The sequence below is a fragment of the Bos javanicus genome, chromosome 23, assembly GCF_032452875.1.
Source record: "Bos javanicus breed banteng chromosome 23, ARS-OSU_banteng_1.0, whole genome shotgun sequence".
Lineage (NCBI taxonomy): Eukaryota > Metazoa > Chordata > Mammalia > Artiodactyla > Bovidae > Bos > Bos javanicus.
This window is the reverse complement of record NC_083890.1, coordinates 31,315,616-31,338,235: the sequence shown is the minus strand read 5'-3', so window position 1 is coordinate 31,338,235 and position 22,620 is coordinate 31,315,616. Positions and strand designations below refer to the sequence as shown.

Here is a 22,620-nt window from a genome sequence, read left to right as displayed (position 1 = left end):
TTCTAGGAATAAAGCAAAGGGAGACAGCGGAGAGACGGCGCCTCCGCATCCGGACCTGGGCAGACCTGGGCACGGGTTACAGGACGGGCGGCTTCTCCTGGTAGTGCTGGATTCTGAACACAGCTTCGCTCAGCAGCCGGTGGGCTCCGACTTCCCATCAGAGAAGACTCTGTTACTATTGCTCGTTAAGACTGACGTGTGGTGGGTTGGATTACAAGAGAAAAGGGGAAACGCTGGGACGAGATTGCAGAAGTAAAAGGGAATATGGAAACAACCAGGAAGGTCCCACCGAGATTTGAACTCGGATCGCTGGATTCAAAGTCCAGAGTGCTAACCATTACACCATGGGGCCCACAAGGGAGGCTTTTGAAAAAGTATCTCTTGTGGCAAATATTCATCTTTGATGCACTAGATGCCAATTACCAAAATTTAAACAACGTGACCCCCACCCCCAACCCTCCAACAAAATTGTACCTTCTGGAGGGGTAATTTTGAAAATGTGTGGGTGTTTTGGTTGTCTCACATGGCTTAGTGGCACAACTGGTTTTCAGGTCAGGGCCAGATGCTGGAAGTCCAGTGATACTCAGGACATTCCTATACCAAGAATTATCCGTAGAACAGCATGACTTTTGTAAAACATTTTCATCTGGATTTTCAAGGATCTTTTCTAAGGGTGAAGTCCCTGCTTCCACCTTTGTACCCTCTCACTTAATCATCTTCTCATATACAACTGGCAGTGCTGTGTGGGACCTTGTTAGGATTATGACTTTTATTCTGAGATAGGATGTCACAACTTCTGGTTAGGTGTTCTGGGGCACTCCTCTTTGGAATGTATGAGATGTCTGACCATTCTGAAGCCACCACACAGTTAGGGAGCCAGATTACATAAAAGTGCTCAGGCTGGGAATTCCCTGGTCATCCAGTGGGACTCTGCACTTCCATCCATGTGCAACCAGATTGGCTCCCTGGTCAGGGAAAAAGATCCTCCAGGTCAGTGGCCAAAAAAAGAAAAGTGCTCTGAATGTTAGTCCTAGCCCACAGCCAGTGTCAATTGCCAGACAAATGAGTGAAGATGCTTTTAGATAATTCTAGCCCTCAGCAGTTGTCCTGTAAATGACAAGTCAATGATCTTCTGCCTAAAGCCCCAGACATTTTAGAGCTGATAGCCATTGCAGCTGTGCTCTGACCTAATTCCTGACCACAGACTCCATGAAGATTAATAAAATGCTTTGTGCCATCAAGTTTGGGCTGTTTAGCATGCAGGAACAGTAACCTGAACAGGTCTAGAAACAGGAATTTTCTTGACCTAATCTTAGTTTTGCTCAATGAGAGTGTTCCCAATATTTTGCCACCATAAGTAATGTGAACATCAGTGTCTTTCTATGGGCCAATTTGTTTGTCATATATTTTCAAAATTAATGTTTTTTCACAAAATTGGCAGGCTTGTGTGGGGTCTTGTGAGAGTGGGATGATTAAAGATAAGAAAACTCCCCTCTTTAAATAACCATCTAAGTGCTATGTCCTTTCATTATATTAAGCTGTAAAGAGACATTGGTTGGCATGTCATTGACTCAGTGTACATTCTAGGCTCTGGGCTTGGCGCTGGGGTATGGCTGAGAATAAGACTCCTTTGGTAGAACCCACCTCTTCAGGAATGGTTTTATAACAATTTTATTGTTTGTTTTTCTGGATGTAGATCTTAACAGAGATGGAGTGATCTTCTCTTGCTTTGCAGGGCATTTTTTTCAGCAGCTGTCTAGAAAACTTGCAGGTTGTTGAGGCTCCATGCAGAAATTAAGTTGAACAAAGATAAAAAGATGAGAAGTTGAAACTTCTCATCCCATGGCTCCCTCTGCTCCAGCCACAGCAGCCTTTGGCAGTTCCCAAAACACACTAAGTAGGAGCCTGATTTGGGTACTTGTTCCTTTTGCCTGGAACAGATTCCCCCAGGTAGTGACTCACCACTTTATGCCAATGACTCCTCTGTGAGGCCTTGTCCAAGTGCCTTCCTTAAAATTACCTTTCTCAACGTCCTCTTTCCTTTCTTTATTTTTATCCACATCACCCACTAAGGAGCTGATATATTAAGAATTTCATTAATTTATTAATTATCTGGCTGTAAAAAGTGACCTAATGTGTTGTCAGATTCCCTTTCTCCTGTCCAATATGAAATTCTGTGCCAGTATTTGAAACTACTGTCTGTTCTCAGCTAATAAAAATGTGGGAGTGTCACTTGATTTGTAAGACAGGTCCATGACCAAAAATTAGACCTTTATTGCAGCGTACTTAAATACAGATCAATGCAGTTTGCAATTCTGATTCCCTGGTTGCAAAGGTAAGAATGTTGTGTTTGTCATCTCTTTTTAACTGGTTAAGAAAAGGACTACTAGTTCCCTAATGGATTAGTGGTACTTTCTCTGTCTCCATCATGCTCAGAAAAACAAAGAAACATCTATGACTGATAGATAATTTAACAAATAATGTGAGAGTCTGCTTCATTTAAATGACCATACAATGTTAAGCTGGCATCTAGAATCATGACTATTTCAGAATCTTATTTGATAAACTCTTCACGGTTCATACCTAGAGGTTTTATACTGAAGTCCTATCATTGTTTTGCCAAGTGTGCTCATGATACAGAATGAAGCCCTTTGTGTAACATTCAGACTGCTTGCTCAACCCTTTGCACTGCTCCCTTTTGCCCACTCCTGTAGACGTTAATCCCACCAACATTCCCAGTGCCTTGAATGTGACATCTGTGTTCTTACTTCATCTGCCCAGAATGCTTTTTGTACACCACTCCCCTCTGCTGGTAACTATTATTTATTTTTTGCTCCTTGGGTTTTCCACATACATCTCTACTGAAGCATTTATTATCTTATTATTTCATTTGTTTGTTTATGGACAATGTGCACATATGACTAAAAATTCAAAGTGCGTAAAAACATCACAATCAAAAAAGATTTTCTATCCATCCCTGCTCCTAGGCTATCCAGCATCCTTTCTGCAAAAATAACCAATAGTAGCAATTTGTGTAGTAGTCTTCTGGAGATATTTTAGATTATACAAACCCATGTATACAAAAATCTACTGCACATTATCCTGTATGTTGCTTTTGGCCCTTGACAGTAAATCATGGAGATCATCACCTATCAATACTTGAGGAAACCACATAGTGGTTACAAATACGGATTCTGAAGCTAGACTACTTTGGAATAGAAATAAGTACAGGTATCTGCCTCCTTAGCGCAGTAGGCAGCGCGTCAGTCTCATAATCTGAAGGTCCTGAGTTCGAACCTCAGAGGGGGCAGCTCTTTTTAAGACTTCTCGGAAGACTCGAGGCTCACTCTTTGAGTTTGGAAGATCTCCTGGAGAAGGAAATGGCAACTCTTTTTTAAGACTTCTCGGAAGACTCGAGGCTCACTCTTTGAGTTTGGAAGATCTCCTGGAGAAGGAAATGGCAACTCACTCCAGTATTCTTGCCTGGAAATTTTCACGTACAGGGAGCCTGCTGGACCACAGTTTACGGGGTCGCTAAGAGTGGGGCACGACTGTTACTAGCTGTACATTTACAGGTAAGTTTCTCATCATCTCTGGACCTGTATTTTATAATCTATAAAACAAGTATAAACTAATTTAACTCAAAATATTGTTATAAAGAATAAGTGATTTAATGTATACAAGGACATTTTGGGATTTCCTCTATGGCTCAGCAGGTAAAGAATCCGCCTGCAATGCAGGAGACACAGGAGACGGTGGGTTTGATCCCTGGGTGGGAAGATCCCCTGAAGAAGGAAATGGCAACCTGTTACAGTATTCTTGCCTGAAAAGTCCCATGGACAGAGGAATTTGGTGGGCTACAGTTCAAAGGGTCGCAGAGTCGGTCACGGCAAAGCACACAAGGAAAGTTTTAGGACATTATCTCGCAATGTCTAAGCAGTAAATATTGCTACTAATATTATGCAAAAGAGCCTTCAGATTTGTTTTTACCTGCAGGTAGAATGATATATTGTAATGTTCTATTTTATTGTTCACCATTCAGATTATTTCTAGTCTTTGGTTCTACAAACTGGGCTGCTTGGAAAACTCTGTAACATATCATTTTTCACATTTTCAAAAATGTTAAATTCCTAGAAATGAGGTTGTTGGGAGTATATGTGTGTTTTTAAATACGCTGGATACCGCCCACTTTTCCTGTATGAAAGTTCTCCCAGTTTTCAAGGCCACCAGCAGTGACTGAGAATTAAGTTCAAGAACAGCCTTATTCGGAATTTTCCATTCCTATCCCAGCATACAGTGACTATCCTGTAGTGAATAGTAGATGCTGAATAATATTTACTAGTTAACTGGATGAAAGGATGGTTTAGGAAATACAGTTGGGTTTTGGTGGCAGCAAGAACACTTAAAATCCCTTTGGCATTAAATCCCATTTAAATGTTTAAAATTGTTTGCTATTATTCATTGAAGATTATTAGAAGACAGAATAGAAATAGTTAACTTTTACTGATCACTTTGAGCAGTTTTATAGAGATTTCTTTTAGAACATGGAAAGCGCGGTAAAAGAAAAAAGCATTATTGAAAGTTTGTTAATACTGTAAAGCAACAGGGTGTGTGTGTGCGGGGGCGGGGGGGGTGTTAATAATAGAAAATTAGCTAGAGTCCCACTGATTTACCGGCTTTCCAGTAGAAAAAAATGCTTTATTAATTAAAGTCTTCTTATTTATTATCTCATGTCATTCTGATACATATGCAAAAATACCGGAGAGAAAAGGACAAAAGAACATTGAGTGACCAAGAGCTACTAAACTCCCTCTAAATTTATCATCGCAATTTTTGAGTTATTTCCATTTTACAGAGGAAAGGTCTGGTGATCCATACCTTACATAGCCTATGGCAAGACACAGTCAAGAAGTGGCCTAGTTGGTCTAAGAATATAGCACAGTACTCAAAACATGGCTAATGCCCAATAACTTTGAATACATGAAGTCATGCTGTAGGAGTGACTGATAAAAACAAAGTCCTGTTTCAGAGCTTTACTGTCACTTTGCTTTCAGACGTGGCGATTATGACCTAAGACAGGCAGTGGATCCTACTGCTAAGAGCATGGACTTTAAACTTGGCTGCCTAAATCCCATTCACCTAAAATTTTGTGGGGACCTTTGGTAAATTACTTGTGTTTTGCCTTGAGATGATGGAGATGATGACACTACCTACTCCGTAGAACTGTCCTCACAATCTAGCATACATTGTTAGCACACTGTAATATGCCACATTGCACATGGTGTGTTTGCGAACAGTGCCTTCCACAGAGTGGAATACTCAGAGTGGTTAAATTTCTCCATGGCCACAGAGCAAGTGGTGGAGCTGGGGCCAGAAGTTAGTCCTTCCGTTCCTAATCCAATTCAGGCTGAGAGCTTCACTACATCTTGTGTCTACATCTGCAGTTAGGCAAGTAGCAACTGGAGATCCACGTTCACTGGTCAGTCTCCTTTTCGTGCCCAATACATCTCAATCCACAGGATCCTTTCTTCCTTCCACGGGTACCATACTGTCAGCCTCACCTTATCCAAGAGAACTCTGCTACTTCAGGAGCAGCCTCGGCTGGTATCTCCTCCTCCGCCTTTGTTTGAAACAAGGAAGCGGGAGAAACGAGAACTGCTAATCTGTCCCGCCGAATTTCTCTGTTTTCAATTTGGTCCGAAAAATTCAGCTAAACACCTGGCTTCCCCCTTCCCTTTGAAACTACATCTCCGCCACCCCCACCCCACTTTTGTCTTTAGAACTTCGATTTATCTGTACTCTCAACATGTTAAGACAGTGGCAAGGCGGGGAGGGACTATAAATTACGGTAAGCCACAGTAAGTTCCTGTGTGCCAACATTCAGGGCATCACCATGCCCGCCACCCGGCGCCTGGCCCGCAGGGGTGGTCAAGGCATCTTTGATCTCGGCTACAGAGAGACCCGCGGGGTGCTGAAATCTTATTTAAAAAAGTGAACATGACCCCAAAACCTATACCCAACATGCTAAGGGCAAGAGGGTCACCGCTGTGGACGTTACTCTCTAGCACCCTCTGGCTTCAGTGGCTGATTCCAACTTGTATTTCCATTCTCACTTGTAAAAGTTCGTCTCCAGGGGTATGTACATTTTAAGGAGTTAGAAAGCAATTCAGATCACGTTGTGTAGCTGTAAGATATGTTCCTTAGATCCTGCATTCTGACCTGCAGTATGACAAAGATCTGGAGTTCCCGTGTATGCAAAAATGGCCCCCATTCAGTGCTCCCAAGCTCCCAGAAACATTAATAGAACGTAAGAAACTGCAAGTATTTGAATCTGGGGCTTCCTGAGAAGCTACTATTAAAAAATGTGTTAGGAAATCAGTAAATGTTTCGTGGTTTCCTGGAGTTCTCCAGCGTCTGAACTGTTGCCCTCGAGATTTTTAGGTATTGTGGCTATCCAGTATAAACATAAGGGGAGGCATCAGATGAACCTGGTTTTCATAACAAACTACGCTTTTAAAAACGCCACTCAAGGGATAGTACCCCACTCCCACTGAACTGACGGGAAAGGCGCACCGGCTCTTTTATAGAAAATGTTGAGTGGCTCTGAAAAGAGCCTTTGGGTTCCACGAGGCCTGTAAAGACGTTTACTTGGAGCTGGTGTATTTGGTGACGGCCTTGGTGCCCTCGGACACGGCGTGCTTGGCCAGCTCCCCGGGCAGCAGCAGGCGCACGGCCGTCTGGATCTCCCTGGATGTGATGGTCGAACGCTTGTTGTAATGCGCCAGGCGCGACGCCTCGCCAGCGATGCGCTCGAAGATATCGTTGACGAAGGAGTTCATGATGCCCATGGCCTTGGACGAGATGCCGGTGTCCGGGTGGACCTGCTTCAGCACCTTGTACACGTACACGGAGTAGCTCTCCTTGCGGCTGCGCTTGCGCTTCTTGCCGTCCTTCTTCTGCGCCTTGGTCACCGCCTTCTTAGAACCCTTCTTCGGGGCAGGAGCGGACTTCGCTGGCTCAGGCATGGTGAAGTACTGCGGTCACAGAACCACTGAAGAAGAGGAAGCCGAAAGGCACCTTTTTAAGGACAAGGGTTTATGCAAATGAAGTGCAGTAGAGATTTCTGGTGATTGGTGCGTCTTCTGTGTGACATCACAGCTCAGCTTCGCCCAATCAAGGTAGGCATCCTGCATAGTCGCATTTCCATTGGTCTAAACAAAAGTAAACGGTAGCCAATCGTACCGCTTTCTTTTCGCGCCCAGCGAGGGTTATAAACTTTCCGTTTCTGGGTTCGCCTCTCATTCTCCACGGTGACCGTTGATCTTGAATCATGTCTGGACGTGGCAAACAAGGCGGCAAGGCTCGCGCCAAGGCCAAGACTCGCTCTTCGCGGGCAGGACTCCAGTTCCCCGTGGGTCGAGTGCACCGCCTTCTCCGCAAGGGCAACTACGCCGAGCGGGTCGGGGCCGGGGCCCCGGTGTACCTGGCGGCGGTGCTGGAGTACCTGACGGCCGAGATCCTGGAGCTGGCGGGCAACGCGGCCCGGGACAACAAGAAGACGCGCATCATCCCGCGTCACCTGCAGCTGGCCATCCGCAACGACGAGGAGCTCAACAAGCTGCTGGGCAAAGTCACCATCGCCCAGGGTGGTGTCCTGCCCAACATCCAGGCGGTGCTGCTGCCCAAGAAGACTGAGAGCCACCATAAGGCGAAAGGCAAATAGAAGTCTGGATTACTTCGCACCAGTTTAGGTCTCAATCAAACCAAAGGCTCTTTTCAGAGCCACTTAAAAGCCCTTGGAAGAACTGAGCACTAAGTACTAAAGCTTACATACTAGATGATAGTTTAAAGTAAGCATGTATTATGCCAACCTTGAAGCTTAGAAGACAGTCCCTTTTAAAGTGTGTCATGTAGTCTATAAATTTACCCATGAACAGATACGAGGATTTATTTACTCACTAAATATTGCCACCCTGTGCCAATTATGAGTTGGGAAGCACAAACGTTATGAAAGGTCTATTCCTTTCTGTGGCAGTTTTAAGGCCCTTTGGTTTTCCGGGTTTTAGTAATTAAAGATTAACGTGTGTCCAGGGATCAAATCAAACCTGTGCCTTAGGCCGAAGGCAATTATTGGAGGCGTTAGTTTTCTGAAAAAGACCTACTGAAACAGTGGGGCCTTGTGGGACTCCCAAACATGGGGGCCCTTTCTCCCCGTTTCTTGTAGGCAAGACTAGCCTTGACCTTCCCTGAGTTCCAAATAGCAGATTTGAACAGTTGCTACTCTCAGGAGCAGACTAGAAACCACATGAGGCAAGATTGAAGAGATCAGAGAAACTCATCAAGATTAGGAGACCTGACCAACTGATAATCCTGCATACACCCTAACCTTGTCAGCAACCACGCCCTTGAGAAGTATAAAACTCTTTTTCAAATCTTCCCAGGTTGGGACGGTTTTTTGAGACAAGTTTACCTGGTGGCTCAGACGGTAAAGCGTCTGCCTACAATGCGGGAGACCCAGGTTCAACCCCTGGATCCGGAAGATCTGGAGAAGGAAATGGCAACCCATTCCAGTATTCTTGCCTGGAAAATCCCATGGATGGAGGAGCCTGGTAGGCTACAGTCCATGGGGTCGCAAAGAGTCGGACACGATCGAGAGACTTCACTTCACTTTGAGACAAGAGGCCGTTTTGTCTCCTTTTGCCTGGCAAAGGAACAAAACTTTTCTACTTCACCCAAAACTGTCTCCGAGATTCAGTTCTAAACTGATGTACAGAGAAGCTGAGCTTTCGGCATCGCTAATTTCACGTCAGTGTACGTTGTTTTACATCGTTGAATACGGACATTTTAAATCTTCAGGTCTTTTATCGGAAAAATTAGCTGAGGTACCTGTTAATTATAACCATTTGTTTATTATTGTGTTCTCAAGTATTTTCCTATCTCCCTTGGACCCATCCACACAAATTGAGGTGTCGATATGAGGTAATGGCCATACGTTTCAGGATGAAAATGCTAAATTCTACTGTTAAAATACCACCTTCTTGGTCTTTCAATTGTGTTAAAGATCTTGATGTACTAATGGAATTAGATAATTTTCCACTTACTTTCAAGAAGAAAAAAATCTTGGCAGGTAACTTCTAGGCTCTGAGGGGAGGGAGATGATCAGAAAAATTCAGATGTCAGGCAAGGAGCTTATCCCAAGTTTCTGCCAGTGGCTTCCCAGGTGGCTCAGTGAGGAAGAATCCGCCTGCTAATGCAGGAGACGGAGGGTTCGATCCCCGGCTGGGGAAGATCCCCTGGAGAAGGAAATGGAAATCTGCTCCAGCATGCGTGGAGAATTCCATGGACAGAGGTGCTGAGCAGACTACAGTGCCTGGGGTCGCAAAGAGTCAGACACAACTTAGTGACTGAGTATCGCACATGCATGCAAGGAACTATTATAGATGCAAACTCATGGGATGTGTGGTAAATATACATTATTGGAGGGGATTTAGATTCTTTAAAAACAAAGGAATTACATTCCTAAAACAGAAAAATCAATTATGTTGCAAGGGAATTGTTCGAAAAGAAGTTCATGCAAGGATGCGTTTCTTTATGAAGTAATAACTTGAATTCCTCACATGCAAATCAAATTGTTTTTCCTGAAAAAAAATTTTACAGTTCTTAAAATTTGTGTTTAGAGGAAAGATGAGGGGTGATGGTATAGAGCTGCATTCATTGTCAATATGGTAAAAACCAGTGGCCCTGGGCAATAGACATGTGGCTAACCTGAAAAAGGAAGTGGTGGACATGTTATATGTGTACACTGTATTTTGAATGGTTAGTGCAAAATTTAAAAAGAATGTGAAATATCTAACAATTGATTACATGTTGAAATGAAAATTTTAGATATACTGGGTTGAAATACTATCTAAAAGAATGTCTCCTGTTTTTTATTTTATTCTAATATAGTTGCTGCAGCTGCTCCTGCTAAGTCACATCAGTTGTGTCGGACTCTGTGTGACCCCATAGACGGCCGCCCACCAGGCTCCCGTTCCTGGGATTCTCCAGGCAAGAATACTGGAGTGGGTTGCCATATCCTTTTCCAATGCATGAAAGTGAAAAGTGAAAGTGAAGTCGCTCAGTCGTGTCTGACTCTTTGCGACCCCATGGATTGTAGTCTATGTTTCTCATGTAGTGTGTATTTACTTCTTCTGAAAAATGCTATTATATAGCAAACAATTGTACAGGAAAAATTGAGAAAAAAATTGAGGTCAGGGGCTTTGGGCAACAATCGAAAAGTTCGCGTCGGCATCACCAACTCGATGGACATAAGTTTGAGCAAGTTCCGGGAGTTGGTGCTGGATAGGGAAGCCTGGCGTGCTGCAGTCCATGGGGTCGCAGAGTCGGACACGACTGTGTAGGAGCTGAACTGACTTGAGTCAGTCCGATTACCGATTGGACAGTCCTGGTCGCCTTTTGTCCAATCAGCTTCTGACTCGCTCTATAAATATGTGTCTAGGCGGAGTTCTTTAAACCTGCTGACACTATGGCTCGTACCAAGCAGACTGCTCGGAAGTCCACCGGTGGCAAGGCGCCGCGCAAGCAGCTCGCCACCAAGGCGGCTCGTAAGAGCGCGCCGGCCACCGGCGGCGTGAAGAAGCCGCACCGCTATCGGCCCGGCACGGTAGCTCTGCGCGAGATCCGCCGTTACCAGAAGTCCACTGAGCTACTGATTCGCAAGCTGCCGTTCCAGCGGCTGGTGCGCGAGATCGCTCAGGACTTCAAGACCGACCTGCGCTTTCAGAGCTCGGCGGTGATGGCGCTGCAGGAGGCGTGCGAGGCCTACCTGGTGGGCCTCTTCGAGGACACCAATCTCTGCGCCATCCACGCCAAGCGCGTCACCATCATGCCCAAGGACATCCAGCTTGCTCGCCGCATCCGCGGGGAGAGGGCGTGAGCCTGGCCGTTTTTCCTCAACCCCAAAGGCTCTTTTCAGAGCCGCCCACATAGACAATGAAAAAGGACTGTTACCTTGCTGTTTACTCCTGGTATCCCTTGTGGCAGACAGTGTTGCACTAGTGTTTCTGAGTGGCGTTGTGAAACGTAGGACCTATGATTACCACGTGGAATTTGGGGTGATGCCAACATTATGCACCTTAAGAGGGAAGTATTGAAAGTCTCCCCCGGAATCAGCCTTTATATGGAAAGGGAGATGTTTGGTCCAAAGTATTAATGCTCCCTCCTTCCCCCAGCCCCGGGCACGTGTAAGGCCAGCTTTTAATCAGTGTAAATTTTTGAGTGTGTAAGCCAAGCCTTCTGGGTTCGGGAACAGATACCAAGTCAAGAGGGGCCCAGGACAGATGGCCTTTCTGCTGGCTGGGTAGGGCACCCTCGCTTCAATATACGCAGTTATTCTTAATTTATCAGTTTTCATTTGAAGATTCCTTTCAGGGGAAGTTAGTAGCCCTAGTTATGTGGATATTTCTAGTTACGTGTGGACACAAATATTCCAGGTCTCGAAACTCCATTTGTTTTCCTTCCACCTAAACTTTTCCGGAATTTAAAGTTCAATCATCCCATAGTGTGTGCGTACGTGTGTATTCAGTCGTTGCCGACTTTGCAACCCCATGGACTCTAGCCCGTAATGGCTGATAAAAATACTCAGACACCAGACTATTTTCGTTCATGTTAATGGGTAGATGGTGATGCCTGTAAGAATCACTGGGGGAGTAAGGATGATGATAAGTCTGGGATATACATTTTTAATTTCCCAGAGATCTGAGTATGCTGCTGCTAAGTCGCTCCAGTGGTGTCCGAGTCTGTGCGACCCACAGACGGCAGCCCACCAGGCTCCCCCGTCCCTGGGATTCTCCAGGCAAGAACACTGGAGTGGGTTGCCATTTCCTTCTCCAATACATGAAAGTGAAAGTGAAGTCGCTCAGTCGTGTCCGACTCTTAGCGACCCCATGGACTGCAGCCTACCAGGCTCCTCCATCCATGGAATTTTCCAGGCAAGAGTACTGGAGTGGGGTGCCATTGCCTTCTCCACTATAAGTGTATAAGAAAGTTAAAAAAAAAAAAAAAGGAATATCATAAAGTAGATGAATATATATGTCTGAACTTGAATTAAGTCTGGGATGGACATAAAGATTTGGAAGTCGGCCTACAGTTCATAGGGTGGCAGAGTCGGACACGACTGACATACAAGATATATGGAGGATTTAGAACCAAAGGAACGTCCTAGAGATCCATCCCTCTGACTCTTCTCTTGTGGCCCCTCTGCTTTATTTTCCAATAGCGAACTTTTGGTCATTTGCCTGCACATACAAGCCACGAGTCTGGTGACTAATTTTCTGCTGAAATCCCTATGCTTTCCTCTATTTCCCAATTTGCTTTAATCCTCAGACCAAGTGTTACTTCTCAGTCTCCTCTATGCTCCTTTTGCATTCTGTGCGTACTCCTCTTGCTACGTTGTACTTTATTTCGTTTCTCATTAGATTTCCTTTAGAACAGGCAGTGTCTCATTAATGTATCAACGTATGGTACCTAGGTGTGTGGCATTTGTTGAAAACAAGTGCTTTAACATTTAATAATAGGAAGTCTTTGTGTCTGCAATCCTTGAAAAGGCCAAAATGCTAAATGGCATACATGTTCCAAACGTGTCTCATTCTGGAATTAGAGGACCTTGCCAGGCCTGACTACCAAAATCTTGTACTTTTGTTACAACCCAGTTTGTATTGTCCGGTTTGTTCTTAATTTTTCCAGTCCGGGTAACGATATGAATACTTTTGCAAGTCTATCTTCCTACAGTCACCCCAATGGCTTCTGCGTATCTTTCACAGAAAACCATTGATGGGCTTTCTCCAACATGCGACTTAGGAAATGAAAATTCACACCACATGCTTAATTTCCTCATGGGGACCTCTGGTTATAGGTAACCAAAACTTATCAATAAGTTTGAAACTTAGTCTAACACAAATGTTCTCTTGTTCACAACTGCCCCTAAATACTAACTCTGAAATATAGACTAGAACATACCCTACACAACCAGAGCATTAAGTTGCAAGTCTCAATACTGTAACAAAGAGTATTTAAGTTTCAGGTACCATAAATTGTGCTACTCTTTTCCCTGATCATGGAAGTGGCTCTGAAAAGAGCCGTTTATTTGGTTGTTTCCAATCTTGGTTCTTTACTTAGTCTTGTGGTGGCTCTCAGTCTTCTTGGGCAGCAGCACCGCCTGGATGTTGGGCAGGACACCACCCTGGGCGATGGTGACTTTGCCCAGCAGCTTGTTGAGCTCCTCGTCGTTGCGGATGGCCAGCTGCAGGTGACGCGGGATGATGCGCGTCTTCTTGTTGTCCCGGGCCGCGTTGCCCGCCAGCTCCAGGATCTCGGCCGTCAGGTACTCCAGCACCGCCGCCAGGTACACCGGGGCCCCGGCCCCGACCCGCTCGGCGTAGTTGCCCTTGCGGAGAAGGCGGTGCACTCGACCCACGGGGAACTGGAGTCCTGCCCGCGAAGAGCGAGTCTTGGCCTTGGCGCGAGCCTTGCCGCCTTGTTTGCCACGTCCAGACATGATTCAAGATCAACGGTCACCGTGGAGAATGAGAGGCGAACCCAGAAACGGAAAGTTTATAACCCTCGCTGGGCGCGAAAAGAAAGCGGTACGATTGGCTACCGTTTACTTTTGTTTAGACCAATGGAAATGCGACTATGCAGGATGCCTACCTTGATTGGGCGAAGCTGAGCTGTGATGTCACACAGAAGACGCACCAATCACCAGAAATCTCTACTGCACTTCATTTGCATAAACCCTTGTCCTTAAAAAGGTGCCTTTCGGCTTCCTCTTCTTCAGTGGTTCTGTGACCGCAGTACTTCACCATGCCTGAGCCAGCGAAGTCCGCTCCTGCCCCGAAGAAGGGTTCTAAGAAGGCGGTGACCAAGGCGCAGAAGAAGGACGGCAAGAAGCGCAAGCGCAGCCGCAAGGAGAGCTACTCCGTGTACGTGTACAAGGTGCTGAAGCAGGTCCACCCGGACACCGGCATCTCGTCCAAGGCCATGGGCATCATGAACTCCTTCGTCAACGATATCTTCGAGCGCATCGCTGGCGAGGCGTCGCGCCTGGCGCATTACAACAAGCGTTCGACCATCACATCCAGGGAGATCCAGACGGCCGTGCGCCTGCTGCTGCCCGGGGAGCTGGCCAAGCACGCCGTGTCCGAGGGCACCAAGGCCGTCACCAAATACACCAGCTCCAAGTAAACGTCTTTACAGGCCTCGTGGAACCCAAAGGCTCTTTTCAGAGCCACTCAACATTTTCTATAAAAGAGCCTGTCCACTGATAACTGTTTTGAAGTGTTTAGTTTGTGATGTTAGAGAGTTTTCTGTTTGAGAGGTTATTTTGTTTTTTGCAGTATTGTGGTTTTTTTCTTAATAAAAGGCTTAAGTTTCGCTTTCTAATTTTGTTCGCAGAAGTATTTGAAGATAACTTGTTGCAGTGTAAGTAGCCAGGGCATTACAATCATTTCTGGGCTTTTCTGTGATCTTAAGAGTTAAGGTCTTCCAATTAAGCTATCTGGCATCTGTCTTGTTCATTGCTGGCTCCAAACTCCCTGCTCGTCGTACTCTAGGCTAATGAGTCTCGAAAAATATTTAGGTTAAGGGATACTATACAGAAAGCCGCCAAACCGACATGGTGGCAGACTGATGTCTTAATGACCATCTTGTCGGTATCTGGACTTCAAGTTCTTTAGAACTAAAGTCAAAAAGCAGAAGAGGGAGAGGCAATAAGGAAGTAAAAAGGGCCAACTCCGGGAATGGTCAGCTTCAGGGCAGGCATGTATTTCTTGTAGCCATTCACAGTTGGGCGGTTTAAATTATCTCTCTGTGACGTGAACAAAGGCAATTTAACAGGCTGAGGGCCAGGATCCTCTGACAAAGCTCATTATACGATTATAAAAAGGAGAAGCAAATCAAAGAGACAGTTCTAACATAGAATTGGTTCCTTGCAGTATAACCAATAAGCTACACAGAGGGTAACAAGGCTAGGGGTCCCTAAGCAGAGGAAATAGACGCCAAGTGGCAGACTTTTTTTTGTCCCCCCGCTATACAAAATTAAAAGGTTTCTTGTAAATTTTGTGTTGTCATGATGACACCTGGTTCTACCTGAACTTAAACTTTTCTCAAACCTTGAGCTAACCAATGGGTTTTTTTTTTAATGGAAATCTTTTTCTTAAGCTGTGTTAATGAAAGATGTATTTGCCTTGGAATCTGCCTGTCTTCAAGTCGGTTCAGCCTAAGACTCAAACCTTGAATAGACCATTGCTCAACAAACCATTGTCTTACTCAAGGAAATTTTCTCTTAAGCTATGGTATTGAAACAATGTATTTGCTGGAAAGCTGCCTTTCTTTAAATTTCATGTCAATTGTTTTATGGCAGGGGATGATTCACTTTATGTCAGTGCTATCTCAAAATGCCTATTGGAAGAGGGGCCTGATGCAACTCTGTTTTGAGATGATTCTTTAATAGATATATAACTGCTTGCTAAGAGCTAGCAAGGGGGTCATTCTGTCCCTTTCTAATGCCCCCTTCTGATGTCAGAAGCTTCTTTTGTCCCTGTATACGTTAATAAAGTTTTATTTCACGTAAGCTTCAAGTGATCAAGCCTCGTCTCTGACCCCCGATCGAAATCCTCTCCTCTGGAGGTCATGAATCCCGGTGTAGCTCACGGCTCTCTTGGTTGCAACTTTTCACTACTTAGCTACTTACTGCGTTTGAAATTGAAGAGGTGGATCTAGTAGTTTTAGATATTAGATGACAAGGAGGCCTACTTCACCACCAGTGTGTCTGAGTGCTTGTTCTCCAAGCTGCAGCTGGCCCAGAACCTCATGCGTTATTAAAATCTCAACCTTTTATAGTTGGGATGTACAGTAATTTTAAGATAGAGTATTAACAGGACTTGACTTGTCATGCGACAGCATAGTTTTTAACAGTTTTCTAGGTTCTCTTCTAGATCCCTCTCTTTGCAATTTACCCCACTCTGCTCCACCACCTTCCATAAAAATACTGTAAAATGATAAGCATTGTTAAAGGTAGTAGATGGCTAAAGAGCAGTTTGAAAAATAATCCTGAGTCCTTTCTCTTGTGCCAGTTTAAGAGTGCAGAATTGGAAAACTTTATATTTCCTTCACCTTTTCAGTTCTCTTTGAAACAATGCACCTTCTCTCTGTTGGCAGGAAAGCCTGGTGCCTCTGAAAAGCCCAAAGGCGTTTTCTTTTCTTTTTTCTTGTAACATTTTGCAATGTTGAAAACATTCTAATGGAAACACACTAGGAAGGACAAATTTTCTCAGTATATTACAGAAATTACATTAAAGATGATACTCTTAGTGGGAAATAAATCCATAAATCTTGCTAGGTGGACAGTTAATCAAAGACAAAATATAATCTATCCCCAAATTAATTCTGAATGTAACAAATAGATTATTTGGGAACTGTAATACATAGAACAGAATTTTAGTAATAGTTCTAAGTATGTTAAAGGTGGTATTTCAAGAGCAGCAAAAAAATTATATTAAAAAATATTGCTGATTAAGGAATTGGTAGAGAACTGTTTTAAACTGTGCTATGGAAAATTCATAAGCAGTAATAAGCAGACATTAATAACTTGTTATTAAAAACTCAAGGGGAGTTGATTTAAATATACCAGTATAAAGAGGTTTTAGAAGGCCCTATACAGAATAGCATACATTTTCCTGGAGTCTGCGCTTTTATCTGTTCACCAAAATACCAAATTGGCTACTAGGGGAGATCTATGTGTGGTGCGATAACAAAGTTATTACTTCCCCTTTTCTGTATTTTCCACAACATTCGTGTTTTCCCTAGCATTCAAAAGCAATTCTAAATCTTAAGGTAACAAAAGAGTTACCACAGTCCAAAGGAACAGAGAAGGCCTCTTTTTTTTTTCCCTTTTGGCCCAATTCCCCTCCCCCACTAACGGCGTGATTTCCCGCCTCCTCCTTTCTTCAGGTTCTCAGTTCGGTCCGCTAACAGATGTATAAAGGTGCATCGCGAGGCTTGGAAGTTATGCTTTATCGGGTCTTCAGGTCTTCGTCATGTCTGGTCGCGGCAAAGGCGGAAAGGGTCTGGGCAAAGGAGGCGCTAAGCGCCACCGCAAAGTCCTTCGTGATAACATCCAGGGCATTACCAAGCCTGCTATTCGGCGCCTGGCTCGTCGTGGTGGTGTGAAGCGTATCTCCGGGCTCATCTACGAGGAGACCCGCGGGGTGCTGAAGGTGTTCCTGGAGAACGTGATCCGCGACGCGGTCACCTACACCGAGCACGCCAAGCGCAAGACTGTCACCGCCATGGACGTGGTCTATGCGCTCAAGCGACAGGGCCGCACCCTCTACGGCTTCGGCGGCTGAGTGTTCATTTCGCTTCCATTCACGTAACAAAAGGCCCTTTTCAGGGCTTCCCAATTTTCCTTGTAAGGAGCTGTAATTCTCGTTTCATTAAGTGCCAAAGATACACTTAATACTTTGGTCTAAAAGGCCGTCTTGTTTCTGCTCCAAGGCGCGTGCGCGCCTAGTCCCACACTTGTACAGCGGGGTCCTGTGCCCCGTCAAGCTTTTATATTAGCATCTATTTGTGCTAGGTTGGTTAGGGCCTAAAGTTGCATGACTAGTTAACGGATGTAGCTAGTCAAGATAAAAGTTTTTGATGGCAAGTAACTTTTTTTAAAAAACGAAATTCTTGTAGTTAAGCCGTCCTATTAAGAGTAGGGTACTTTGAAGATTTCGATTAATATAACGTACACTAGTAAGTAAGGTACAGTCGAGTCTGGCACCGGCTCTTGTACGTAGTTGCAGCGTCTTGGCTCAATAGTTGTGGCTCGCGGGCTCTAGAGCACAGGCTTAGTAGTTGTGGCACATGGGCTTGGTTGCCCCGTGCCATGCGAAATCTTTAAGGACCAGGGATCAAACCTATGCTCCCTGCATTGACAGGCGGATTCTTAACCACTGGACTACAAGGGAAGTCTGGGAGAAGGCTTAAAATTAGTATACTCATAAAATCAAGTGAGTTAAGAGTTTAAAAATATTTTTAAATTACTTTGGTGGTTTTTTAAAGGCGAGGTTCATAATTGGTCCTCATTAGGTGTTCTGTATTTGGTGAAATGAATACCACTGGTGGTAAGAATTGAGAAGGGACAGTTACAGTAATGGATGCAGATAAAGCAAAAGCATAAAATTTCTGGCCCACATGCAGTGCAAATGTTTTATTTAGACATTTTTTCTTAATTTTTGGGGTCACTAATGTAAACATGTTCATGAAAAATGTACTTATTTTCATCTTGTGAAAAGTCTGATTTGGCATCACTAAGCAGACCCACATATATTTTGGATATAAAAAACAATCTATTCAGGATGTAAAAGATATTTTGAGAGATGCAAATGTCTTCTTTTATGACTTTACTCTTTTTTATTTGGTTTTAATTGGAGAATAATTGCTTTACAATATGGCATTGGTTTCTGCCATACATCAACATGAATCAGCCATAGGTATACATATGTTGCCCTCTCTCTTGAACTCAGCCCACCACCACCACCACCCCCCACCCCCGCCCCACCCCTTTCTAGGTTGTCACAGTTGAGCTCCCTGCATCATACAGCAAATTCCCACTGGTTTTCTATTTTATATATGGTAATGTATATGTTTCAACGCTAATCAATTCATCCCACCCTCTCCTTCCCTCACTGTGTCCACAAATCTGTTCTCTAGGTCTGCGTCTGTTTTGCTGTCCTGCAAATAGGTCCATCAGTACCATCTTTCTAGATTCCATATATGTGAGTTAATACTCGATATTTGTTTTTCTCTTTCTGACTTACTGTGATTTTACTATTGATACCAACTAAAGGGGTGCAAGATGGTGAAAAGTAAGCATAATCATTAGGAGCAGATGACTCGGGATTAAACCTATACCACCATTCCCTTGTGATAATGAGTTAAGTTATATATTTTTCTGGGCTTTGGCTTCTCCATTTATACAATTGAGTGATAAGGATCACTTTATTTCTCCAATATCATTCTGTTCATTTGTATTCACAATCTGGGTGGTAAATAAAGGGGAGGAGGAGGAGCCTTCCTGAGCTTTCTGAGGATGATCACAGCATAACTGATAGGTTTGCTGTAATTTTTGTCTTTCTCTTACTCCATGTTCTCCCTTTCTATCAACCTCATTTCATTTTTTTGAATGGCATAGAATTTAACTGCCAAAAAGGAACCCAGGCATGATGTGGGCATGAGATCTCTCTCTTATGTGGAGGCACATAAGAATTACTATGAGAAAGTTGTTTGTTTAAATATTAATAACTGATGTTTCCCTAGACCAGTTATCAGAATCTGTGGGATTGTGTCTTCTCAAATACAACTCATTATCACCTCTCATTTCTCCTGGTTCCACAGGCCTTTTCAAATCTAAGAGCAAATTTTGGTTTTTAATATCATTTTTTCATCAATTTCAACTTTAAGAGAATACAATCAAAGGCTGTGGAACTCTCAGCCCCAAGGTTCAGACCCAAATTAAGAGACAAAGCATCAATCTTTCTTTGTTGCAATGAGAGGTCTTGTCCAGGAATTCAAGTTCTTACCTTTCTCCCAAGAGAGGATTGAGTTCAAATGCAAGGGTTTATTTTATTTGTGGTCAATGAATTAAAGTTTGTTGCATAGAAAGATCTTGCTATAAACATCTGCTAGGTTCAGTGGTTATAGAATCGAGGCATCAGAAACCTAGGTAAACAGCCTGGCTTTCCTTTCTTAGCTATACTAGGAAAACTACCCTTAAAAAGAAACCATAGTCTTTAAAACTTTAAATAGGAAAAATATATTGTGACTAAATGCTTTGAGAATTAGCATGTATTGCTTAACACAGTTCCATTGCTTGCTCAGGACTCTACCCTAGTGAGTACACTGTAGGGCAGTCAGTAAGAAGAGCTCTCCGTCGATAGCAGCAGGAATGTTAGTTAACTAATTCATTTATTTATTAATTATTGAATAACTGCTAGATTTCAGACATTGTACTTGGCACTGGTGATATCACCAGGGGGAAAAGTCCCCACTTTTTTTCTACTAGGGAAAAGACAGAAAGTAAACTAGTATAAAATCATCAAAATCATTTTCCTATTGATACATCCAATGGCCAATAGTCTTCATTTTACTTAATCTATTGGAAACACTGACATAATTGATCCTATAATTTCTCTTTGATATGCTTTTTTCATTTGGTTCTATTTTATCAGAGGCTCTGTATCTTTTGTTAGTTCATCTCTTCTCCACAGACCCTTAATGTTGAGGGATACAGGCCTAAGTTTGTACTGCTTCTTGCTCTATACTGAACCCCTTGAAGATCTGACCAAGCTCAGACTTTAAATACCATCTGTATATCAATGACTCCCAACTTTATATTGCCAACTCAGGCTTCTCTCCTAAACTCCAGACAGACGTAACCTCAATTACTTTCTTTCTTTTCTCTCTCTCTCTTTTTTTTGTTTTGGCCAAGTGACTTGTGCTATCTTTGTTCCCTGACCAGGGCCTCAGCAGTGAAAGTGCTGAATTGTAACTACCGGACTGCCAGGAAATTCCCCCTATCCCCTAATTGCTTTCTTCACATGGATGTTTGACATCCTAAAATTAACATGCCCAAACTAGAATCTTTGGTATTCCCTCCTCCTAATCTTTAATTAAATCACTCCCTAATTTAATTGATAATGACTTCATTCTTCCCCATTCAATTCTTCTAGAAATCTTCCTGGTTTTGCCTTCAAAATACATATGGAAACATCAGTTCTCAGTACCACCATGCTCCCACCTTGGTGGGAGGACTATCTTCTCTCTCCTAGGTTACTTGTTTTAATATCCTTAGTGTTTTCCCTGTTTCCATATTTGATCCCCCACCAACCTATGGGAAATTAACTTGATGCCCTGGGAGCCTCCAACAAAACTGTGAGGCAAGTTCTCCCAGGGCATAAAAAGACTCAAATCAAATTCAAATGCTAGAGATGCCTGATTTTTTACAAATAAATTTAAACATACCGTTTGAGACAAGGAGAAAGACATGGGGTAAGTTAAGGCTTAAAATAAGGGTTCAAGGAGATGTACGACAGCTGAATCATGTAAAATACTTAATGCATCTTTTGAGTTTCACTTGCTTCTCTGCAGCAGAATTACAACTCTGCAAATAGTATAAGAAGTACATATTTCAAAATGTTTGGGAAGCCAAGATCAAGAATTTGATCAAACATGACCAGACTCTTAGATAAGTATATAATAGAACATTTAAATTTGTATCTTTTGTTCAACTTGGTCTGCTTTTTAAAAAAATATTTATTTTTATTTATTACTGGCTGTGCTGAGTCTTTGTTACTGCATGCAGGCTACTTTCTCCACTTGTAGAGAGCTGGGCCTACTCTTGTTGTGGAGCACGGGTTCTAGGGCTCGTGGTCTTCAGTAGTTGCTGCACATGGGCTCAGTAGTTGTTGCTCTTGGATTTCTAGAGCACAGGTGGATTCTTAACCACTGAACCAACAAGTTGGTCTGTTCATATGACACAGTTTGTGAAAAGGGATGAAGGCCTTCTTGTTTACGGAGGAGACGCAGAGATTCGGGTTGAATTCCTGGGTCAGGAAGATCCCCTGGAGAAGGGAATGGCTACTCACTCCAGTATTCTTGCCTGGAAAATCCCATGGACCAACGAGCCTGGCAGGATACTGTCTATGGGGTCACAAAGAGTCAGACAGACTGAGCGATTAACACTTTCACGCTTAGTTTTAAGCCTGTGTTAATAATCACATTCCTATGAAAAAGGAGTTTTAACAAAATCCAATCACTCTTCTGTATTGTTTTGTAAACACGGCCTAGCAATGTGTATTTTATATTTTCAAAAGCATTGTTAGTATTCCTGACAGTTTATCAAAAGTTCAGTTACTTAAATATTTTTCTAAAACTTGAGGAATCAGTTAGAAAAAGGTAGCAAAAGTATAAAAATGTTTGGTGTTTTTTTTTTTTTTTTTTAAGAAGGTTTTAGTAAAGGACTTTTAGCCATAATCAAATCAGTTCATTCAGTCCAGTGTGATTAATTCTTGCTTTGTTGATTTTGGATTAAGCCCCCTGCTTCTGATATGGCTTGGAAAATCTTAAAGAAATCCTGTAGTAGAGCTTGACAGTATCAGGTACAGTTATTTGTTAAAGTTCTTTTGATGCTTCTTCTGAAAACCTCAATTTCAGATCTATATTTTGTGAAAGTCACTCGGTTGTGTCCAACTCTTTGCGACTCCACAGACTATAGTCCATGGAATTCTCCAGGCCAGGATACTGAAGTGGGTAGCCTTTCCCTTCCCCAGGGTATCTTCCCAACCCAGTGATTGAACCCAGGTCTCCCACATTGCAGGCAGATTCTTTCCCTGCTGAGTCACAAGGGAAGCCCAATATTTTGTAGCAGGGGCCTTAGAGACAACTATAAAGAAAAACAGCAATCATCAGTCAGGTCAATGTATAATAGTAATTAATATTATCAGTATGGAGTGGGATAGAATCCCCAATATAGTTATGGTATTATAAATAGTGAGGATATTGACATTTCCCCTT

At 43.2% G+C, this 22,620-nt stretch overlaps 6 protein-coding genes and 2 non-coding genes across 8 annotated transcripts; 5 read left to right on the top strand and 3 right to left on the bottom strand.

Moving 5' to 3' along the window:
• Positions 1 to 280: 280 nt before the first annotated feature.
• TRNAQ-UUG (transfer RNA glutamine (anticodon UUG)) lies at positions 281 to 352 on the bottom strand. The gene has a single exon. It is a non-coding gene; the product is annotated as a tRNA-Gln (tRNA).
• Positions 353 to 3,237: 2,885 nt separating this feature from the next.
• Positions 3,238 to 3,310, top strand: TRNAM-CAU (transfer RNA methionine (anticodon CAU)). The gene has a single exon. It is a non-coding gene; the product is annotated as a tRNA-Met (tRNA).
• Positions 3,311 to 6,589: 3,279 nt separating this feature from the next.
• Positions 6,590 to 7,069, bottom strand: LOC133237017 (histone H2B type 1-C/E/F/G/I). The gene has a single exon (XM_061399358.1). The coding sequence runs from the start codon at positions 7,023 to 7,025 to the stop codon at positions 6,645 to 6,647; it is 381 nt and encodes a 126-aa protein (XP_061255342.1). The 5' UTR covers positions 7,026 to 7,069; the 3' UTR covers positions 6,590 to 6,644.
• A 212-nt stretch (positions 7,070 to 7,281) lies between these two features.
• On the top strand, positions 7,282 to 7,792 carry LOC133236997 (histone H2A type 1). The gene has a single exon (XM_061399336.1). The coding sequence runs from the start codon at positions 7,331 to 7,333 to the stop codon at positions 7,721 to 7,723; it is 393 nt and encodes a 130-aa protein (XP_061255320.1). The 5' UTR covers positions 7,282 to 7,330; the 3' UTR covers positions 7,724 to 7,792.
• A 2,733-nt stretch (positions 7,793 to 10,525) lies between these two features.
• On the top strand, positions 10,526 to 13,970 carry LOC133236991 (histone H3.1). Its single transcript, XM_061399330.1, has one exon. The coding sequence runs from the start codon at positions 10,526 to 10,528 to the stop codon at positions 10,934 to 10,936; it is 411 nt and encodes a 136-aa protein (XP_061255314.1). The 3' UTR covers positions 10,937 to 13,970.
• On the bottom strand, positions 13,113 to 13,555 carry LOC133237006 (histone H2A type 1-J). The gene has a single exon (XM_061399346.1). The coding sequence runs from the start codon at positions 13,553 to 13,555 to the stop codon at positions 13,169 to 13,171; it is 387 nt and encodes a 128-aa protein (XP_061255330.1). The 3' UTR covers positions 13,113 to 13,168.
• On the top strand, positions 13,786 to 17,156 carry LOC133237016 (histone H2B type 1-C/E/F/G/I). The gene has a single exon (XM_061399357.1). The coding sequence runs from the start codon at positions 13,861 to 13,863 to the stop codon at positions 14,239 to 14,241; it is 381 nt and encodes a 126-aa protein (XP_061255341.1). The 5' UTR covers positions 13,786 to 13,860; the 3' UTR covers positions 14,242 to 17,156.
• Positions 17,055 to 17,453, top strand: LOC133237027 (histone H4). The gene has a single exon (XM_061399370.1). The coding sequence runs from the start codon at positions 17,094 to 17,096 to the stop codon at positions 17,403 to 17,405; it is 312 nt and encodes a 103-aa protein (XP_061255354.1). The 5' UTR covers positions 17,055 to 17,093; the 3' UTR covers positions 17,406 to 17,453.
• The last annotated feature ends 5,167 nt before the right edge of the window (positions 17,454 to 22,620 follow it).